Below are 22,512 nucleotides of genomic sequence, written 5' to 3' on the forward strand. Positions count from 1 at the left end.
AATCTATAATGTTGAAAATGATAATGACATTGTAGGTGAGGGAATGGTTTTGAATGCACCTGATTATACAGCGATCAGCAGCATGCAAAAAGGGATATCAAGAAATATCTGGGCCCTGTTTTATGAAGAGTTAGAATTGATTATAAAGTTGATTTCTATAAGTCTATGACAGCCAGTGTGTTAAGGAAACTTAAAATCGATTACATCGTTTGATAACACAGAGTACTGATCTGCTAGTAAGTCTATAGGAATCTCTTTCATTCGTGCATCACGTTTGCCATAACACCTTTTCATCTCGGAGTTAATGAACTCCGCCAACGAGAAACTCATCCTATCGGTAAATGGCGATGTTATTGTATAGTATTGTACAGAACATGAATGTCGCCAGAGTGAAAACGGGAAGGAGAATAAAAAGGAATGTCATCTTCACGGTACACATGAATTGTACACCACTCTTTTCAAATGTAAAAAAAAAAAAAAAATCCTTTGTCGTATATGTAAAGGGTTCCACACGGAAGCATAGACTAATAATTGTTCTTTGCAGAGAATTGAATCTGTTGATTTTTCTCACAACCTAGAAGCTGGAAGAAGAGTAAATAGAGCTAGAAGATTTGGGAAATATACCGCAATATTTTACAATTAGAGAAAGGTTTGCAGAAAAATTGTGAGCGGCTGAGAAAATAAACTCAAAGGCTTGATGAAGTGACGAAAAAAAGAATTTAGAAATGAACGTGGCTAAAGGAAAACTCTTTTCGACTTTCATAAACTACTAAAATCAAAGAAACAGCATTGGAAGTTTGGTTTCTAGAAAAAAAAAAGTATGTTTATGCTTAATACTTTGCAGCAAAACAACAACAAAATAATGTATGGAAATTCAACAAACTTCTGTCACTTCGAGGCTTTTTCCCTGTCTTGTACTTGTATATAGTAAACTTTACATTGTCATTGATGGATGTTGTAAACACAACACTGTATGATTTGTGTTGAAACCTAATAAATGAAATGAATGAAATTAATAACAACACTGTATAATCTCTCAAATCGTCACTTACTTTGAGCTTTTTCAAGTTCCCCTTTGGTTCAATAGCTATGACGCTATACAGAAAAGTTGATGGGAAGGATGCGAGTTCTTCTCTTTGATTTTACAAAATGAAGTTAATGAAGATCCACGTGGTGTAGACATTGAGACCGTTGTTGCACTCCGGGTAAAAATATGACTCAAGTTCCACATCTTTTATATGTTTATATCATTTTATTTACTTAAACATCAGAGTTCTGTGCGTTTAATTACAGTACCCTCTTTTCTATACAGACGTTATCGAAAGTGGATTTATCTTTAAGATTTCCTTTAACAAAAACAAATGAGATACAAGATGAAAAAAAAAAACAACCTCCAATAGCTTGAGAAAAAAAAAAACAATGCGTAACCAACGATCACTCTGTGTAGTGACTTGATTCTGCTCAAGGTCTATTTAGCCTTTCTGTAAAACATAATATTTATATATAGGCCTATAGATCATATAATTGACTAAAGCGCTGTGGGAAATAAACAACTTACAAAAACGTCATCTATTGTACAAGATAGTACGTGATCTATTGTACAACCCACAGCAGTTCCAGACTGTACGCTTTCGTGTCTGCGTCTATTCTACGTCACAACAAAGGGAACGCAAATGTCACAAACGGTGAGCATGCTCCATTGCGATAGTCGGCTTGAAGGTTCTCTTTACCTTTGGGAACAGCGATTTAAAAAAGAAATGTTCAAGATATCACGTTTGATGCAGAATTTACTTCAAAATGGTCTCATCGTTAACGGCCCGTTAACGATTGCCCCGTCACTGTACAGGCACTGTACATGCATGCTGAACACCACTTCAGTATTTCATGGTTTTCATAAGCTCATAAATTTTGTACAAACGTGACACCACAATGATTGATTCATCCAATAACAAATAATTTTCACACAACAATAGATACATAATGTACTCTTAAATGAATCCCACAAGGATTGGAACAATCATCCCCTAGCATTCCCACCGATTTCCACTGATCAGTTACTAGCCATCCCCTTTAACATTAATTCACATCGATTATACAGATTCAAATTTTTACAGCGGTTGTTTCTATCCCTAACTCACATTTTGCAACTTTTATGAAGCACTATCGCTGGGTTTCTGTTTCATCTGCAAATAGTAAACTTAATTATGCCTTTGAAATTCCCTCGGAATGAAGAGACAACGAGGATAATGTACCTTTTCTAAAGGGCAGAGGTGGCGAGATCCCATAGGGACGAGGGGGGGGGGGGGAGGGGGGGGGGAGGGGGGGGGGGTCCCTCATAATTTGTAAAACTTAATGTTATTATTTATCTATATTTTGTAATCTTTCTGGAAAGATTTTTTTTTTTTTTTTTATAATCTAAATGAACCAGTTCAAAGTGTCATTTTTGTTCGTTTTGTTTGTTTGTTTTTTCTTTGAGCGGGAATGTTTCCTAATGTTTCGCGAATGTATGCATCTGATTGCAGAATCCCAGTTCCAAAAATCAAGAGCTCTTTCGGGTGGGAGGGGGGGGGGATACCCCCTTTCACAACCTTTCCCATTCAGTACATTTCCATGGGATTGGTAGGCCAAAGGCAGTGAAGTCGTACACCACGATTTAGCCACTTACATTACCCCGAATGTTCACATATCTTTCTATTTTTCATTAAATTTGGTTCAAATATTCCACCTAAAGTGTGCATAAGATCGCTTCATTTCAATTCTAAATGTGCAAAAGCTCTCACACGGTTCACCTCAATAGATTTATCTAGCACATAATGAAAAGGTGCACGTGCGGATCAAGAGTTGATCAGGGTTGATAGGTTCCACGATTTAGACATTCCCCTTCTCCCAGTAACATGAATTGTATTACTTTTTGATTATTGCGCCAGATCGTCGAATTCTACTCCTAAAAGGTCTTAAGTTCGTTGTTGTTTGAGGAGTATACCCCGTGTCACCATCTCCCCGGCGTATTAATCACTATTAGCCCGGAGGGGTCGGGTGGTATTTTACAGAAAGAAAGCGGAAACATATCCATGGAAATCGTTTGTCGTTTGTCACAACAATAGAGACACTACATCCCATCATGCAAGTGTTATGTGTTTGTCGTGTGAGATAATAAGGAATGCCTATAATCATCCCAAAAGCAACATACTCATGGACCGTTCTTACCTCTGGAATGAATCTACGTAGCTCTTTTGTTACGTTGTAGTAGTTCAGGCGCCGACTGTCTTTGCCAACGCCCACCCTGGTGCTAGCGTAGAATTGGTACTGAGAACCGATTGGCGAGTTTTCGCGGGTCATTATCAAGGTGTGTCTGGAGTCCACGCCGTCTTCTGCCAACTCTCTCCTGTCAGGTGATCGATATACAATGTACATAGACAGCAATTAAATGTATACATCGATTTGAACAGATCTGCACTCATAAACGTTAGAAAATGCAAGTCTTTTCACGTCCAAAAAATCATGAAAAATATTCAGTTCCTCATCATATTTCGTTACAGCAAGACTATGAGAATAAGGTGTTATATCATAAATGTGGTGATATCGTGATACATTAGAAAATGGGAAAAAGTTGCAGAACTGAGTATGTAAGATATCTGCAAGTAAAAGGGGCAAGCTTTATAATTGCTGATTGTCAGTGATTGTAACGGCACAAAAGTACATTATGTACATTCACCAACAATGTGTCTCCCAACAGAATAAATACAGCACCACCACACGAAGTATTTAGAATAACCCATAAAACTCCAAACAATACCTACTCTATTTAAACAACTTAATTTTTTTCATATGAAACACCGTCACCCCCACAAAAGTGCACATTCTTGCAAACAGGAGAATACAAACAGTGTCATATAAAAGAGAATGAGTGGTTCTATCATTGACAGAATACGTTGTAGTCGCTGAACATGCTGAATGGATACGTTTTCTCTTCAATAATAATAACATGATAACACAGTCCTCAAAAATCATCTTCCACCACGTGGACTTTGCTTCCAAGACATCGAAAGGGTGTACGAAGAAACTTGTCTGGCTGAGGGATCAGACGAGTAACAGTTTCAATCGCATGTAGAACGATATGTAATAGATCGTATAATATACCCAAACAACCGTATGATTTTCCCAACAAGCTGCCTACGATTCACCCTGTATAGCTGGGACGATCACTGAATACTGCTATGGCCCGATTCGCCGATAGATCGATACTGAATTATAAAACTAATGATTACCAACCACGACCGTTTTAAAAAGACTGCAATACATGCATCCCGTACCGTACCTATTTGGCTAATATTTTGCGTTTTCTTCCTTACCCAATCAAAATTGTGCTATCAAAGGCTTATTTCACACATTTCTCACGCATGATATTATGCGCTCATTTTGATAGAGCAAAAGTCCACAGTTTCTGCGGACTTATTTTCTTCTTCTTCTTTTTCTTCCTGATGATTGACTGGATGGTCTTTTGTAGGCATCTTGCACTTGTCTTTTATTGTCTACAAACTCCTCCCTTGAGTATGTCTTGCCCTCACTGACAGTCCAACTTCGCAAATTTACTGCCAATGCGAAGTTCACTATAGCAATAATAATCCAATCAGTAGCTAATCTATTTTCTGCGATTTCAATCTACGAAAACATAATGTACAAAATAAATGTGTCAACTGTTTATTACCTATACAGGTAACAAATGTTGTTTGGAATTCGTGACCGTCTGATTTCAAGGATTATATTCGGGTATTGGAGAACGCAATTTCAACATATTAACATGAAACATATTTACATTTTGATGCACATTTTTTTACCACTTTCTAAACAGTTTTACGCTATTACACATATTTACACTTAATCCAGTATGAAACTTATTTACACAGTATGATGAAACATATTTACACTGAAGTATAAAACATATTTACAAATAGAGGGAAAAAATCTGTATATTGTAATGAAATGACGGTTAAGTAGATTGCGTATGCTGTATGTAGCTTACGTGTGGTGGAAGGGCGGGCGCGCTCGGCAACTATAGTATGTGTGTAAAGGGCGGGCGCGCTTAGCGCTCCTAGTATGCTAAGGGTATATCTATCTGGGAGCGCGTCCGCGTAGTTGGGGAGAGTTGCTGAGTGCTCACTACCGCGGACGGACGTGCTGTCTGAATTCTCTCTGTCAGACTAATCGTCACCTACGAGTTACCATAGTGTTACGTGTGTAGGTGTTAGGTGCTAGGCGTCGGCTTCACACCCACTTGTTTCGACTGGATCGTCATAATTAACGGTAATAAAGTTCTTTTATCTTCACGAACTTGTTATGATGCGCGTGATTTAGTGTGATCAATTCAGCGAATATGATGTGGCGTGATCTATTGGCGTGATTTTTAACTTAAAGGCCGTGACCGTAGAGCCTATATAGAATACAGTAAAGATTCTGCCTACTGTTCAGAGAGAGAGAGAAACTAGAAGATACTTACGGTTACGTTACAATATTAAAGATCAATTTTTATAGCCTTAGATATGAAATAATGTGAAATTATTTTTAGAATTTATCATTATTATTTGACATTATTATTAGCAAGAGTTTGCGCATTCAGCAAGCGCGCGCTCGCGCAACAGACGAGACACAATACGGTGTGATCTTGAACGGCAAGTAACAACGGTGGCCTATGGGGAATTAATACGTTGGTCTATGCGTTTCGTTCAATATGCTCTGTTATAAAATGGGTTCAAGAATGTAGCCAATAGGAAGCGCTGAAATGAGTCACGTGTGCTTTGGTTATTCTAGTCCCATCGCACTGCGTGTTAAATTCACCGTGGTTAAATCCTATTGCCGATCGTCTGTGCGCGCGTCGGCTCCTTTGAATTGCATGCATACATACAGTACGCGCTGTCAATCCTGTAAACAACTTCTAGTTCGGGCTAGCAGCTGCCGGCCGGCCGGCCTTTCTTCCCTTGTGCATAACATGTGTACGTTTGGCGTACGTATACACGTACACTTTGTACAGTACAGTAGACCAAGCGTTGTGGGACCGGACGCGTACATGGAGTCACTTTGAAGGGCAAATCCAACGATTTAACAGGTTAATTCTCACGCCGTTTTCAGAGTATGTCGTCTAGTAGGCCTATATGAGGAGTCTATATCAAGTCTTTAAGGTAAAGGGTGCATATTCTATGTAAAATAAGTAAGTTTTCATGCGGGAACTTAAGTGTCCGGAAACCCAACCCCCCCCCCCCCCCATCATACTTATACTGTATGTGCGGGATTTCCGAGTGCGACGTGCGTAAATGTTTTGGACGAACATCTTCGGACGTCTTGACCCACAAAGGTACGTGAAAAACGCTGGAAAATGCTGTTAGTTTTCGAATTTTCGACCCATTTTATAAAACAAATGATGCACAGGATTATTTCGTGGCGTTAGTGGAGGCGTAGCTCACTCTCGGGTATTTACAATGTAGTGCAACATGCACTCGGCTTCGCCTCGTGCATGTTTCACAATTGTAAATACCCTCGAGTGCACTATACGCCTCCACTAACGCACTCTATCCTGTGCATCATTTGTATAATATTGAACGGTAAAAATTGAGCGCACTACAATGCGCGTTTTTAATGCGCCGCTAAAACGTCCTATATATATAGATGATAATTAAGCTCTTATTTCATGTCCTTTATGCCCCTATACATGACCACTGATCTTCGACCTCATGACCTCAATATTTAATTGTTTCTTTCTTACCTCATTATGAACACATCCTTCAACTTTGGTGAAAGTGAAGTAAAAACCATACAATTACAAAATACAACATCTTATACATAGTAGAGGAATGTAAAAAAAAAACCCTCACCAAAACTAAGCAAAAAATAACAACAAACAAAAAACAAACAAACACAAAAGCAAACATACAAAATCATGCATATTACATAAAGAAAATGGGAATTAAGATAGTAAAAAAAAACAAAAGAAAACGATTAATGCACAATATTACAGTTCAATGCAAACAATTACTACGTATATAATTTATCTATCTTAGTTAAAAGGGATACACTTTGATTTACATCATCTGATAAATCATTTCATAGTTTAGCGTCTCGATATGTTACACTACGTTTCTTGAAATTAGTTCTCGGGTGTGGTACATCTAGTTTCATCATATTCCTTTTCTCAGTATATAAGTAGTGTGCTTAAATGGAAATAAATTACATATAATTTGTGGCATGGTCCTATTTACAATTCTATACATTACATACAGTAACTGGATCACTTCTTTCAATAAATGTATCTATCTTTAACTATAAATTTGTCTCTATCAAATCAAATAATACTTCACTTGAAAATCTCCACTTTACATTCATAGAGACTCTTAGTGCCCTATTTAATAATTTCTGAATTTTAGCAACACGTATTCTCCCCGCGTTTCCCCAAATTATGCTACAGTAATCAATCCTACTTTGAGTAATCGTTTTATTAAAAAAAAAATCAATGCCATTTGCTCTGTTATATAAGGTCGAATTCATTTTAACAAATATAAAAGGGTTTGCAATTTTTTATGCCATGAATCGATTTGATTTGACCACTCTAAATATTGATCAATTATTTGCACATCCAGATACTTACAATTTGAAACACGAGTTTTCATTTTTTTTTTGTACACAAACAGAAAGACAGACGGACAAACAAACATACAGTACTGAAACCTTAACAATTTCAGATGACAGATGACAAAGGTGGCACAGCAGAAATGATAACACTTAGAAAAGTCGGTTTTTGTTTCTATCACGGTCAACATAGTGCACATTTAGCTTTGCTACAAGCCTCACATATCGGAATCTGTGATTATAGTGTTTTTCAACGAAAGGTCAGTTACCTGTTGACCTTTGACCTGTCCGACTTAACCAATATTCGAATTGACCGTCATCTTATGGTGATTTATCTATGGTGGGAGGTGTTTGGTCATGGCTCAAAGTTGTGGAATATTACCCCATGAGAGCTCACAATATAATATGACGCTTATAAGAGAATTTTCATGGACATTTCGACCTTTAACCATGTCGGAATTGACCAATATTCGAACGTGACTGGCATCTTTAGGTGATGTACATATAATTATTTATACTATTAAGTTGAACATTCATATCATGAACGAATATGTTAGGATCTGTGCCTTTACAAAATACAAAATCTAAATCGTGTGTTCAATACTCTAAATCTCAAATAAAACCGGGGAGACCCTAGAAAAGACCCTCATAGTATTTCGCACTTTATTTCCTTAAGATTTAATAGTTGTTGACCACCTGAGACATAACTTTTCACTAATTTCAATTAGTGCCTGTTATACCATAACAATGCTACTTTTGTAACAATCTTATAACATCAAATGATCGGGTTAAACAAATAAAGAAATCAGATAACGCATATTCTTTATCATCTAACACTCGATTTATCTTATTGATAAGTTGTACGTAATACTGTTGTTTCTGTTGAATATTTCTGATGCAAATTGATATTTATGCCATGTTTGTCTTTAAAAAAAAGTATTAATCTCCTACTAGCACTCTTGTCTGATTTTTTATAAAATCAAGTCTATACTGATATCGGACAATTATTGTATACATCAGTTACTTCTCTAATTTGCGCGTATGTATATAATTCGTGCAGTTTTTATTTTGTCAAGGCAAGTAACAATTTCCTTAAATACGAAGACAATCGTTGAAAAATATACATAAAAGAACACATATGCCTATCAATGAAACTACAAAAGTTACCACCTTGATATTAATATCATCAGTGCCAGAGATAATATTGTCTTTTATATTATCAACTACGGTTATTTTTTCATGCTTTGTTATCGGCTATAAAAACACAGTGTAATTATTTAGCATTTTTATGTAATCTTGAAACTACTAATTCTCATCGATATCATTATTTAGATCTTGTAATTTATGAACAATGTTGATAAAATAATAATCGAATGTTTTTACAATTTCTTGACTGGAGGTAATATTTTCATTTCTAAGATGAAAAGAATGAATGACTGTATTTCATATTTCCTATTACTATTCTCTTTTAGCTCGTCGTATATCCATGGCAATATATTTACGACACGTATATCTAAAATAAAAAGGTTGGATATACAAGATTTTTCTTTTCTCACAGAACAGTAATTGTTATGAAAAAAATAATAGATTTTTTGTTAGCCATGGTTTTTATTCCTGTTCTTAGGACATTGATATTTTTTTTTTCTGGAAAGAAAAAAATCTTCACACTTTTCTTGAAATAAATACCCAAAAAGAAGGTCATAGTTATCATCCACATCATCTTAAAAAAAAAAGAGTAGCACTGCTCATTTACCTTGGTTAAAACTGTTCTAAGGTTAGATTCAGTAGTTAAACGTTCAGTAAATTATAGTAGCTATACGGTCCACACAAAGACTGTTGCACATGGTCCTATACAATAATTTATGCGCGTTTTCAGCGATCGATCCGACATTGGTAACGTTGATTACAGAAATTGAAGTATAATCATCACAGTAATCTGTCGTAGTTAAGGGGATCGTATAGTTTTGGTTGAGACTCAATTTCAGGTTTCTAACATTTTTGGGGGAGATAATGAAAAATCTCTTATGAAATATGAAAGAGCATGTAATTCCATGAGGAATTCAATGTTTATTTGATGAAAATTGGTTTTGAAATGGCCGAGATATCCAATAAAGTGACCCACACTTTATTACGATCATTTTACTTTGTTTTTGGATTTTTCAGTCATTCCAAACCCGATTTTCATCAAATAAACTTTGAATTCCTCTTAAAATGGTATACTCTGTACTATTTCATAAGTGTTCTCTCGGTATCTCCCAAAAAGTTAAAAGCCCAATTCTCATCTCCACCAATACAGTAATACCGGGTACTGTACCATCCCTTTAATGAGCCTGTTGTAAACAGGACAGCTGCAAACTGTGCGACCGTATGCTTTTTCTGAACATCTGGACTGCAATCAATGCTGGTTCCATGGCAACACGATTATGCTGAATGATTTCTTCCTCACTTCTGGCACTGAAGTATGTACAAACACAACAAATTACAGCTAGTAAACGTGCACCCTTTTTGAGACGGAAATGTGTAGGAAATTGCTGAATTTCCACCACATTACCAAGTTGAGGGGAACAAACATTATTTTGGGAATTATTTATAAATGTTATGTTCTTAGTGTTTATGTCATGTCATACTTCATTTTGAAGAGGATAGATTGAAAATTTGAGGTGACAAAATTTCCCTTCATTATATTTCAAATATCATTTTCATATTCTATGCCAAAGACAAAATTTCCGTATTGAAACATACCACAATTGTCGTAAAAAATATGAAAATTATGATATATTTTGAACCTTCCTTTATCGTTTTCCAAATTTTTAACCTAATTTTTGTACAATATCTTAGGACACTAATACAAAAAACCCCTACAAAAAAACAAAAGCAGGTATTTATCTCTTTTCACTGCAGAAATATTTGCATAATTGAGAGTCATATAATCAATGTGTGGTCCCATATATTGATTTATCTGTGGTACTTTGTGCAAAAAAAAGCATATTTTGACATTTTTTTTTCGCTGTACAGTTTAACTTTTATGACAACACTTTTTTTTCTACTTTAGTTTCATACGATTTTTTTTTTTTTTTTACGATCTAAGCAGACTTTAAGACTGAGGAAACCAGGTGGAAGATGGAATTCACTCTTCCAAGTGGAATTCACTCTTCCAAGTGTCAGGTCCTGCGTGTAACTGTACACAGAAGGAACCCAGTCATACAGGTCATTACAATTAACCCATTCCATACTGAATCCTGAAGGCCCATAGATTTTTAAATACACAAGCTACCAGGTTCCCGCATGGATCGGGTTAACATCCATGGCCACCACCTTGAAGAAGTTAACTCAGCAAATCATCTGGGGTCTATCTTGACAGGAATTTCAGCTGAATTTAAGCTGAATACATATTGATCCCACAGTCAAATATAGGCAAACTCTCTTCTTGCCTTTCTTCGACGTAACTTCCAGCACTGAAATCAGAATATCGAGGAGGCCTTCTATTTCACCTATGTACATTCGACCAGTTATGGAGTATGCTGAAACAGTATGGGAACCACATACCGAGAAAAATGTGAGCAAAAGCCTGAGATGGTACAGCGACGAAGTGTACGTTACGTGATTGGCATGTTCAAACATCACAGCATTGTTACCGTTTATACATACATGACTGTATTACTATGGTCATTACTTGCTAGCAGACGTTTACAAAGCTGTCTTGTAATGCAGTATCTCAACCGCTATGATCTGGTGGACATTGACCGGCAGGGCTGCCTTGAGAAGTCAACATCTTGTACTACAGGGGGGCATGAACACCATCATGCACCAATCAGGTGTAGGCCTATGGTTCATCCTTACCCAGAAATGCCAGAGACTGAAACCACCTACCAGCAGACCCGGCTGACTTTCATTTTTACTTTCATTCGCACTATATTACGTCGTAAAAACAGTGCGATCTCTCCTATCCGGTCTCCCTTTATCCGGATCTCTCTATCATTCGGATGCTATCTCGGCTTGATTTTATTCCCCAACCTAATAATTACTGGAGGGGATTTAAAACACAATCAAAATTCCTACATACCCATATGAACAACATATTATTCCCAGCAAATTGATTTAATTTTGGTTAAAAAAAAAAAAAACCTCCCATAATTTTTGCGCTGATAGCAAAGAAAGAGTTTCAGTGTACGCTCCCTTCAATAGGTTAATATACATGCACTTGTATAGTGTGCATGTGCAGCTACCATTGGGTACGCAGCTGCATACAACAAACATTGAGTCCCCCATATCTGGCCAAATCCCTTATCCGGATGTGCGCCAGACGGTCCCGATCATGTCCGGATAGGGAACGGACTGTACACGATTTTGTGAAATTTGACTAGTGGAGCATACACACATGGCTGCACAGACACAGACACAGACCCAGACACAGACAGAGACACAGACACACACACACACACACGTACACACATACACACACACATTCACAGTGGGTAAATCTTCAAGCATGAACCTGAACCTCAGAAGACGAAGGAGACGGAGAAATCAAAACTAAGAACTGTAAGTCGTCTCTGTGTGTAGAATTTGAGCATGAACATGTCATCGAGCAGAAAAGATCAAAGATCAATCTGCAACACACCCCCTTTAAATTCCAAACAGCCGCACCAGCAAGTAGTTAGCAGAGTGGGCCGAGGAATTGGAATGTGCATGACGCGACCGAACTTTATGCTAAGTTGCCATCACATCATATCGACCAACTGCGGTGTACAATCGGCTGACAAGCAAAGAAACAAAAACAAAAAACAGAGCAAAAAAAAAACAACAAACGAAACAAAGCAAAAAAAACAAAACAAAAACAAAACAAAACAAAACAAAACACCGGTGTTCATATTTTTTTTGCTATGAATTGAAATACAAACGTCCTCACATGTGGCGTCCATTCAGCTGACAAGCTATATATAATATAATATAATATAATATAATATAATATAATATAATATAATATGATATGATATATATAACAAGATACAGTAAAAAATCCGCAAATTCTGTGATCCCAATTGTGGTCCTTATTTTGCTGCATCCACAAATCAACTAACAAACAAACAAACAAAAAAAAAAACCCTCAAAAGGTACCACAGTACATAAACGTATAGCGATTCCTTTTCGTAACAATTATGCTACGTTTGCGCTCAAAACAGACAAATTATGCCACGCATAATGCAAACATGCTGAAACGTTAAAAATTGCACCAAAGAGGATAATAAGCCACTTTGGCGTGCCACTTTGCGCATGAGCAGAAAAGAGGTTATTCGTATCAACAGACATGTTGGTTTTCAAAATCACTGGGATAAGCATGTGTGATGTAATGACTATTCATGTAATCCTTATAAATGCTGCTTGTCAGCACATCCACCTGACAACTAGAGTGATATTTGGCAACATCAATACAAAGAGATTGTTGATACATACAATGCAAAATAATGAAATGGGAACTTTTTCGCGTGTTTATTGACCGATCATTCTGGCCATCTCGTCTACGCAAGTAAATTCATTCTTTGTTTGAACAGGATTGATCAATCCCATAAATTGTTACGTAAAGCTTGTGCATTATGTCGCTTTGAAAACGAATGGAAATGCCCTCAATTGACTGAGAAAAAAGAAGAAGATGAAAGGTCATTCACACCAATGTGCCCGTAATCTACCTCCGAACTGGCTTATTATGCTAACTTAGCAAAGTTGGTTACTGTATGCACATACCTTTTATACGTGAATAATGTGTTGAGTTGAACGAAAGAAAGCAAAGCAACATAAAAACACACACAAGCGAACACAAACAGAAGAAGAAGAAGGAGAAGAAGAAGAAGGAGAAAGTAAACACTTTTTCCTGTTCATTCTTTTTTGATAGAAAAGTTTGATAAAAGTCATGTTGTCATGTTAAAGGATGTTTCATTGGGTTTCAATGGGTAGGTTCGTACAAAAGGAATCTTTGCGCATAAGTGAACACATTCGTTTTTGTCCCTCCTAGGCAGAAAAAAAACCCCAAAAAATTGCAGAAATTAACATATTTAAATGTATTTGCAAATGTCCTTCAAGATAGCAATGATAACAAAATACCAATTTAACGCAATGAAAGACATGAATGAAATAGCAGAAATACGTTTCCGTTCCCTTATTTCTCTTTATATTCTCAAAAAAAAAAAACACAAAAAAACAAAGTGGGGAAACTAAAGGGGAACATACATGAATCTCCTGAGTAATTAGCCGCAAATATGATAAAATGGGCAGAATTTCTTCATTTCATTTTTAGTTAAGGAAATGAAGAATGCATGAGACAAATTCAGGAACCAAAAATTGTTTTAAATTTTCTTAATTTGGAAAAACATTTCAAATCTCTACCATCTTTGTTACCATTGCTTCTTTTCTTATGTCTCTTTGCAATAGAATCGACAGAAGATTCTTCATTTTTATCCATTACTTTTTTGCCTTTCTTTATCTTTGGAAGGTCACAGAGACATAAAAGATATCATAGTTTGACATTTTCATTGTTTTGAATTTGTCTTTTTTTGTCATTGAACAAGGAAGAGCACATATACGCTTGAATAACAACTTGTTCATATTTGCAATTTTTGAATTGTTGCGTTGGAAAAGAATAACAAATGTGTTCACTCATGAGTAAAGCTTCCCTTTTTTATTTACCTACTAGGTTGAAAGCGAATTATATTACATTTATCGTGGTACATAAAACATTACTTTTAGCCAAATAATCTATCAGAGAATTGAACTTAAAAAGTGTGTATTTTCTTTCTTTCTCTCTCTTATTTTTTTTGGCTGAGTGTAGATTGCATTCCACCAACCTGATGAGTTCTAGATTTGTCCTGTTGACGTGCCAGTTGTGCTGTAGCAGTTTGCTGTACAGAAAGAGCCTTTCCGAGTCCGGGTCATCGAACTTCCAAAGCTCCTCCGTCAAATACGGTCTGTATCATAACATTTGGGATTACATGGACTCACAAAGAGACACGGACATAAAAACACACACAAATAAATATATATAAAAAATGCTATCACCTTTAACGTCTCATTTTAATATCTATAGTCTGACTGTAACTTTAAAATAGAGTGACATTACGCGGTATCAATAATCTTATTCTAATATTTGACCTTCATTTATAATGATACGTACCGTTATGACTTGTAGAATCAAATCCGATATAAGGACGTTCATTCAAAACATGGCAAAAAGAGAAAGATTTCAGGTAACGATATCGCAGCATAAAGGAGATTTTCGTAAGTATCTTATGTAACAAAACACGCGTCACAAATAAGCCTTGTCATCGAAGTGGTTTTCCTCAGCAAAGAATTTGGAAGCAGTGTATTTTAGTAGCAAAGAGGAATGGTTGAAGCTACGGCGGATAAGTACTGGCATTGACACGAATGATCCATCACCTGAAGTTACAAAATGTCATATCTATTACACCATGTTGATGTAGAACGCGCTCCTGATGGAGGTGCCCATGCAAGCAGGACTACCCTCAGACGTTTTTTTTATGTAATGAACAATATATGACATGTATGAGGCTCGACAAAACTCGCTCTTACATTCCGGAACTTTGAAATTTGTTTCTCTACAAGTTTCATCCACACTGTGAATCAAACAACAGTCTCACACACTGTGTACCACACAGTCCATTACACTGTGGTAGTCACCACATAATCCACCACACTATGGTATTCACAACATAGTCCACCACACTATGGTTTTCACCACATAGTCCACAATATGGTATTCACCACATAGTCTACAACACTGTGGTAGTCACTACAAAGTCCATCATACTGTGGTAGTCACCACATAGTCATCGGGTGTATCAATACATATATGTGTATATATAGGTTATTTATTTGTAATGCATGAAGACACGGTTACTGACTAGATAACACTGTTATTAAGATATGAAATTACCTTGTCATAACAAAATTCATGACATTGGGTATAACATAACAATAGTTCAAAGAAAGCCTATCATAAATACTTCGAATTTAGAAGTATTTTTTATGAATTCTGTAAAATTTAGGTTGCTTTTTATGAATATTCATGAGATATGCAAAAATCTGTACCACAGGAATACCACAGAAATGCCACAGAAATACCACTTGAAGTATCACATGCTGTACCTACTGTAGGAGTATAGGACAGGTTAAGTATTGCTTAAATCAATTGTCATAATTAAAAGCATAGATAGCAACTCACCTATTAATCAGATTCTGGAATATGCGTTTCATTTTGTTTTGCTTTGTTTTTTTATTCCAGTTGGTACTACTTTGTGGTACTGCTGTGTGGCATTGTCCTGTGATAGTCATGTGGTATATCATGTCAAAAAAAACCCACAAGAATATCCTATGGTATTTTTCTCTAGTAGGCCCTACTTTCTATTGTATTTTGTGCGGTTTTGCCTGGTGGTATTGCTTTGTGGTACTGCTGTGCGATACACTATGTGGTTTTGACGTATGGTACTCCTGTGTGGTACTGCTGTGCGGTATTGTCCTGTGATATGTGTCGTGTCCCAAAATACCACATGAACATCCCATGTCCCATGTAAATTGTGAATGAATGTTTTTTCCCCATCCATACAATAGTTTTAATTATTTCTTCTTTTTATATGACGTACCCCCTCCCCATTCACTTTTGGGTCGGTCTACTTAACTGTGACAAATCTGCAACACTACATTCCAACATGCTGCAACATGTGAAAATTTCAGTGGTTATTTTGTGGTAAGTTGTGGTGACGAGTAACTGGTGACTTTTAGGTGAGAAACCACATAATCTATAATTTCACACTGTTAAAATTCGGCGGACACAATATTCTCACATACTGTTTTAATTCTCACATATTGTGACACAAATGTAGTTTTTGTGTGGCAAGCTGTGGTAGCTGTGATAACTATGTGGCTTTCGGTGAGGAACCACGTAGACTAGAATTCCACACTGTGGCAACTCTGTGGAAACACAAAGTTCACACATTACAGTTTGTGGCACACTGTGGTCATTATATGGCGAGCTGTGGTAACTGTAATTTCTATGAGATTAGCATGTGGTGAACGTCACATAATCTTAAATACACACTGTGCACTTACGTGAACACATCTTCCCGACAGACTGAAATATGTAGCACACTGTGGATATCATGTGGTAGCCGTGATAACTGTATACTACTCTGTGACTAGTATACTAGGAGATAAACCACTCATACGATGACAACTCTATGAACACACCATGCCCACATATCTACTACAGCATGTGACACACTGTGACTATGACCATTATGTGGCAACCTGTGGTAACTGTGTGTGACTATGTGTGTTGTATGTGGTGAACCACATAGTTTGTACTCAGCTGTATGTTGACACATTTTACACATAGTTAACTATGTGAACACAGTATGGTAACACTGTGTTTGTTCCATAAAGGGGGTTTCACATTTTGAAAACGCAAGCCAAAATTTTCTATAAATTTGTCAGGATAAAGTTGACACCATGTCATCCCCACTTCAATGGTGCCACAAGTTTGCTATGTTTTTCGCTAGGTATTAATTTACAAGAATGCATAGAAGGTAAACTTGTGATATTCATGTAGCAGAGACCCCAGGGTCTCTGCTATACTACGCCTATAGGTGCAGTGAAGGGCTAACGTGATCTCCCCATTTTTCCTATTTGCTGAATGAAGTTTCAGGCACACTTGTACTTGAAATGCATTACCTTCACTTGTTAAATCGTAATATCGAGATGCTTCCGTATGGCAACAAATATTATCAGTTCAAATATGAACTTTTTGCACTGTTTCCCAAACTCTGCCCTCTTGATTTTTAAATGTGGCGCAACGGACGCATCATTACATTAGCGTTTCACCTCACCAACAAAATAAAATGGAGTTGAAATCGTCGAACAGGTAAGTTCTTGTGAAAACTCCCTATAAAACGTTTCCTGTAGTGATTCTTTGCGTAAATTTGAGGATACTGCGGCGAGAACTCACCCTTTGCTTGTGACGTTGGCTACGTGCACTGACATGGCTCGATAGTTCCCCTTGAGTATGTCGCTGTACCATATTTCATCGTAGGCGGCGCGCTGATTTTCGACGGGATTTCCTTTGTCGTCGACGATCACGGTCTTCACACCGATCTGCTCTTGTTTGATCACCTTCCCGTTCCGGATGGTTTTCCGAATCAGCCGTACCTGTTTTTTCTTCAGTATCGTCGACGAGGGCGCCTTTCGGGCAGGATCCACGTTCCGAGGCTCGGCTTCCGCAGTCTCTTTCTGCGGTGGAACTTCTGCAATTTTACGTTGTGGGACTAAGGCTTTTTCTCGAAGTTCTTCGTCGGCAATGACATTAGGATCTTCCCTCCCGTCTGCAACGGTTTCCCGCCTCGCGACCGTATCCTTCCCTTCGACGTCTTCCTGCCCGCGTGCCTTGGATTCCCGTTCTCCGTCATGGGAACGTAGCACTGGCTCGAGAGGCGATCCTCCTGCGTCACCAGCTCCGCCTTGCACGTGCTTGTGAGAGTATGGCTCGTCTTGCTTCAGCCCTCTGGACAATTCTTGGGCTTCTTCGTGCTGCTTGCCATGAGACGTTCCTCCGACTTCTCTATCAAGTCTCAAGAACCTTCGAGGTAGAAGCAAGAAGTAAACATGACACAGACAATGCAAAATGTCTTGTTACAAGTTACAACGACATTGGTAATGAGGCTAACCAAAACAAGTGTCATAATCATCGACTCCACAATCAATTATCATAGGTATAACTTCCTTATTCAACCATTCCTGGCTGCACTATCGTTTCCGTTTAGCAATAAGCTGCCTGTGAGAAAGAATGGACATCAATGCAGTTGGTCTTTTATACACATTAAAAATAATTTACACACTTTTCATAGGATTTCCAAGGGATGACAGTATTTTGCAACAATTACAGATCCATTCCCTGCTGATTCAAAAGGTGGAAAAGGCAATGCAACCCTTAAAAACAACAAGGCCTGTGGCTTAGGCAAAATGTTTGCAGAAACGCTAAAAGCTCCTGGAGAACCAATGAGAAAAACTGCTACTAAAGTTCATGAATATAGTGTGGTCTGAAAGAAGTCTACTATTGAGAACTGGAGCAAAGGTTTCATCGAAACAGTGTACAAGGAGGAAAACAAGTGGATCTTGACAACTCTACAGCCATCACCCTACTCTCTTTTCCTGGGAATGTTTTCTACAAAAAGTTTAAGAATGGGGTGAGGGAAACCATGGATAACTACCTGACCAAGCCGTATGGATTAGATGCTGAGTTTGTCGTTTGCTTGATCTTCCAGAAGGCTAACGAAAGGAGCATAAAATCTATACTGGAACTTTGTTGACTTGAAGGTTGCATTTGGCTCCAACTGACTCTGGAAGGAACTCCGTTTACACTGGAGTGGATCAGGGAGGTGAGGGGATCAAGTAGTAGGAAACCAGATCGTGACTATGTATAAACAGACAGAGTGTGCTGTGGTGATAAATGGAAAGATCTCCAACTGGTTCCGAGTAGTAACTGGAGTTAAAGAAGGATGCCTACTCTCAATGGATCTCTCAACAGATCTCTGCCAATGACCTGCAGAAGTCATGGAGCAAATGGAGAATGACGATCAACCCAATAATATACAAAATGATGACTGAGCACAGTCGAGACATCACGATTAATTATTCTCAAAGTACAACACTTCTTCTACTTAGGAGGCAATGTCCCATCTGTTGAGGCCGACGTTAAAAAGTACACAAAACATGCAGCTTGGGCATTTGACAGGCTTACGAATACTGTATGGACCAATCGTGGCATCTCAAGGTCACTTAAAGTGAGAATATCCAGAGCCCTCATTCTTCCCATCACCATCTATAGGGCAGACAGAGTCATGAACCTGACAACAAGCCGACGCACGTCAACGCGAGGTAATGAGATGCCCCTGAACCATTCATTTTGGGAGTACACCTGACCCTGTCACCGGACACCGGACCCTGTTAATGACGACGAGAAAAGGCAGAGACTCAACATTCCAAATACGATATATAAGATTAGAAAGTCTCCGAACGACGCATGAAAGGTTTGGTCACGTCGTCCGGATGTCGCACCATTGTCTCCCATTCCAAGCATATGAAAACTTGGTCACATGACGAGATCGAAACCACGAGTCATACAGCCAAGGAGTTCTACATTTGAAATAAAAAAGTCCATGCGTCATCCCGCCCATGAGTCATACAGCCCATGAGTTCGACGCTTACGAAATAAGGCCCAAAGTTCGGTACTAGGTTAAAACAGTCCCTGGGTTCGACATCACAACACGGGGCTTAAGCTGTCGGTCTCGGGGGCCTTGTTTGCTTAGTGTCAAACTCATGGGCTGTGTGACTGAGATTACCATTACAGGAGGGTGAATGCCATGCCCCAGAAAGGAATGAATGGAGGAGGGTAACTTGTAGGGGAGTGAAGGGACACCCCGGACTCTGCGCTTAAGTCAATTCAATTGCTTTCATGTTGAGGTGTACATTTTCTTCAATATTGTATCCCTCTACAAATCAAGTCAAGTCAATTGCCTTCATTTTGAGGTATACATTTTCTTCTTCAATATTGTCTCCCTCTACAAATGAAATTTGTAAGATGGCAACTGCTGATCTATAATTCAACTAGAAATGTCGCTTTGGCGACTGGTATGCCTCCGCCATAATGCATGATTTTCCCAATAGGTCTAGATAGTACATGTGGACACTGTGTGATTACATTTTCACAAAATTGGCAAAATATTGGAATGACAAGTTTGTCACAAATGTGTTGAATGTTCACCTTCCTTGACGTAGGTTTAATTGGATGAATAGGAGAGCATGTATCTAGAGATTTAAGGACTTTAACTTGACTTTGACCCATTCATACATTTAGGCATTGAGTAATTTTCAAGGTACAGGTGTGGAGAAAAAGTGCAATTTCTGAATTGAATAGTAAATTGTTACCATTTTCATCTGGCCCTTGACCCTAAAATTCATAAGATAATTACTTTCAGGTAGAACATGCATAATATGTACTAAGTTTCAAGGTAACTTGAGCCACTTCTGAGATATGGAGGAAAAAGTTAGTTCAGCACTTTCACTTGATCTTTGACCTTGTGACCTTTGAGGCAAAAAGAGAAAAAAAAACTTTCCAGAGAATTTCTATTAGGATACACACGCATACACCAAGTGTAAAAAAATAACCCTGCTGGCATTGCATAAATATGAGGGTAATAGTAACATTTTGAAGTCTTGCACTTGACCTTTGACCCCTGACCTTTGACCCCATGAACCCTACATTCTCTAGATAATCACTTCCAGTCAGTACATGTATATACTATGTTCCATGAAGATACCTTGAACAATTTTCAAGGGTACGGAGAAAAAAAAAAGAAGTTTTAATATTTTTACTTGACCTTTGACATTTGACCTTTGACCTCATGACCCAAACTTTCACCAGAGAATCTTAATTGGGTAATACATGTATACACTAAGTTTCAAGAAAATATCTTCAGGCATTCAAGAGATATGGTGGAGATAGTGAAATTTTATGTATTTGACCTTGACCTTTTGACCTTTGACCTTGAGAATGTGCACCCAAAAGTTGATAGGCACAACTTCACCCCCTAATACACATACATGCCAAGTTTCATTAGGATACCTCAACAGGTGTCGATGGTTACCTTGTCCACAAAATTCATTACGGACGGACGGAAGGACGGACGGACGGACGGACAACCCGAAAACATAATGCCTCCGGCACCACTTCGTGGTGGAGGCATAACAAACATGGATGTTGGAAAAAAGGAACAAAGGGAGCCGAACTTGTCATCTACTGCTTTCCGGACAGTGACACTACCGCAAGGCTGTCCCTGGTTGGCGGCAGTGACACGATGAACGAGGAACAAATACCCAAGCTCCGAAATTCTGACATTGTTATGTTAAGTAGTCTAAGGCGGGCAAGGAATTAATGAAAGCAAGCGCTTATATCCTCTTGCTTTCATTATTCCACTCCATTGTGCCCATTATAGATTTCTGGAATTTTGTGGTCTTTGAGCAGGTTTCTCTCAAAAACCCAAATCATAATACACTAAAGAAGGATGATGACATCGGAGGCTCACATATTCCAGTAATACTATCATTAAAAAAAATACCAATACAATGCAATTTGCTTAACAACTGCAATATGACTTGTGTGGAATTTATGCATGCTTTCTTTTCTTCTGCTTTTTCTTGCACCAAATCATACATTCTTATATGAGGCTGCAAGTTCAAGTTCAAGTTCAAGTTCAAGTTCATATTTATTCATTTTTTCCACAATACACAAACATAAATATCACTTTCTTAAGTGACAAAAACAATGCATACAATTGTACAGAGAAGACAACAATAATAGAAAAAAAAAACTAACAGTAGCGACACATTGCAATAGTTGCTAAGATAACAAAAGTGAAATAGTTTTCAATATAATTATGCACTATGTGAAGAAACGGAGGGACCCACTAAAAAGACAGAGCTTGTAGAGTGTGGGCCCCTCTTGTACTAAAAGCCCGATGCAAAAATTGAATTGAAAACAACAACAAATCGGCACAAAAAGTTCGTCACAAAAAAGTTTGGCAGCCCACTAAGAGACAGACGAACAAACAGTTATTAATGCAACAGCAGAGTAATGAACATGAAACAGGACTGGGACAGCAACAAGACTATTTGTAGGAGAAAAAAAAAAAAGAAACAAAATGACTAGACGACACAAGAGGAAACAGGACTATAGCATGATAAAGAGGTAACAGAATAGACAGGAATATGCAACACAGACAACGATCCTCGAAGGTTTGAGGAAGAAAGAGAAGAAAAAGAAGAAGAAGAAAGAAT

At 37.8% G+C, this 22,512-nt stretch overlaps 1 protein-coding gene across 1 annotated transcript in view; it reads right to left on the reverse strand.

Moving 5' to 3' along the window:
- The window catches only part of LOC140229644 (uncharacterized), a 39,935-nt gene that overhangs the window by 11,910 nt on the left and 5,513 nt on the right, over positions 1-22,512 (reverse strand). The window contains exons 2-4 of the mRNA XM_072309887.1: positions 17,630-18,256; positions 14,457-14,576; positions 3,208-3,385 (exon numbers count right to left, since the gene is read on the reverse strand). Coding sequence (XP_072165988.1) covers positions 3,208-3,385; positions 14,457-14,576; positions 17,630-18,256 — 925 coding nt within the window. The remainder of the gene's footprint in view (positions 1-3,207; positions 3,386-14,456; positions 14,577-17,629; positions 18,257-22,512) is intronic.

Source organism: Diadema setosum, chromosome 6, assembly GCF_964275005.1.
Source record: "Diadema setosum chromosome 6, eeDiaSeto1, whole genome shotgun sequence".
Lineage (NCBI taxonomy): Eukaryota > Metazoa > Echinodermata > Echinoidea > Diadematoida > Diadematidae > Diadema > Diadema setosum.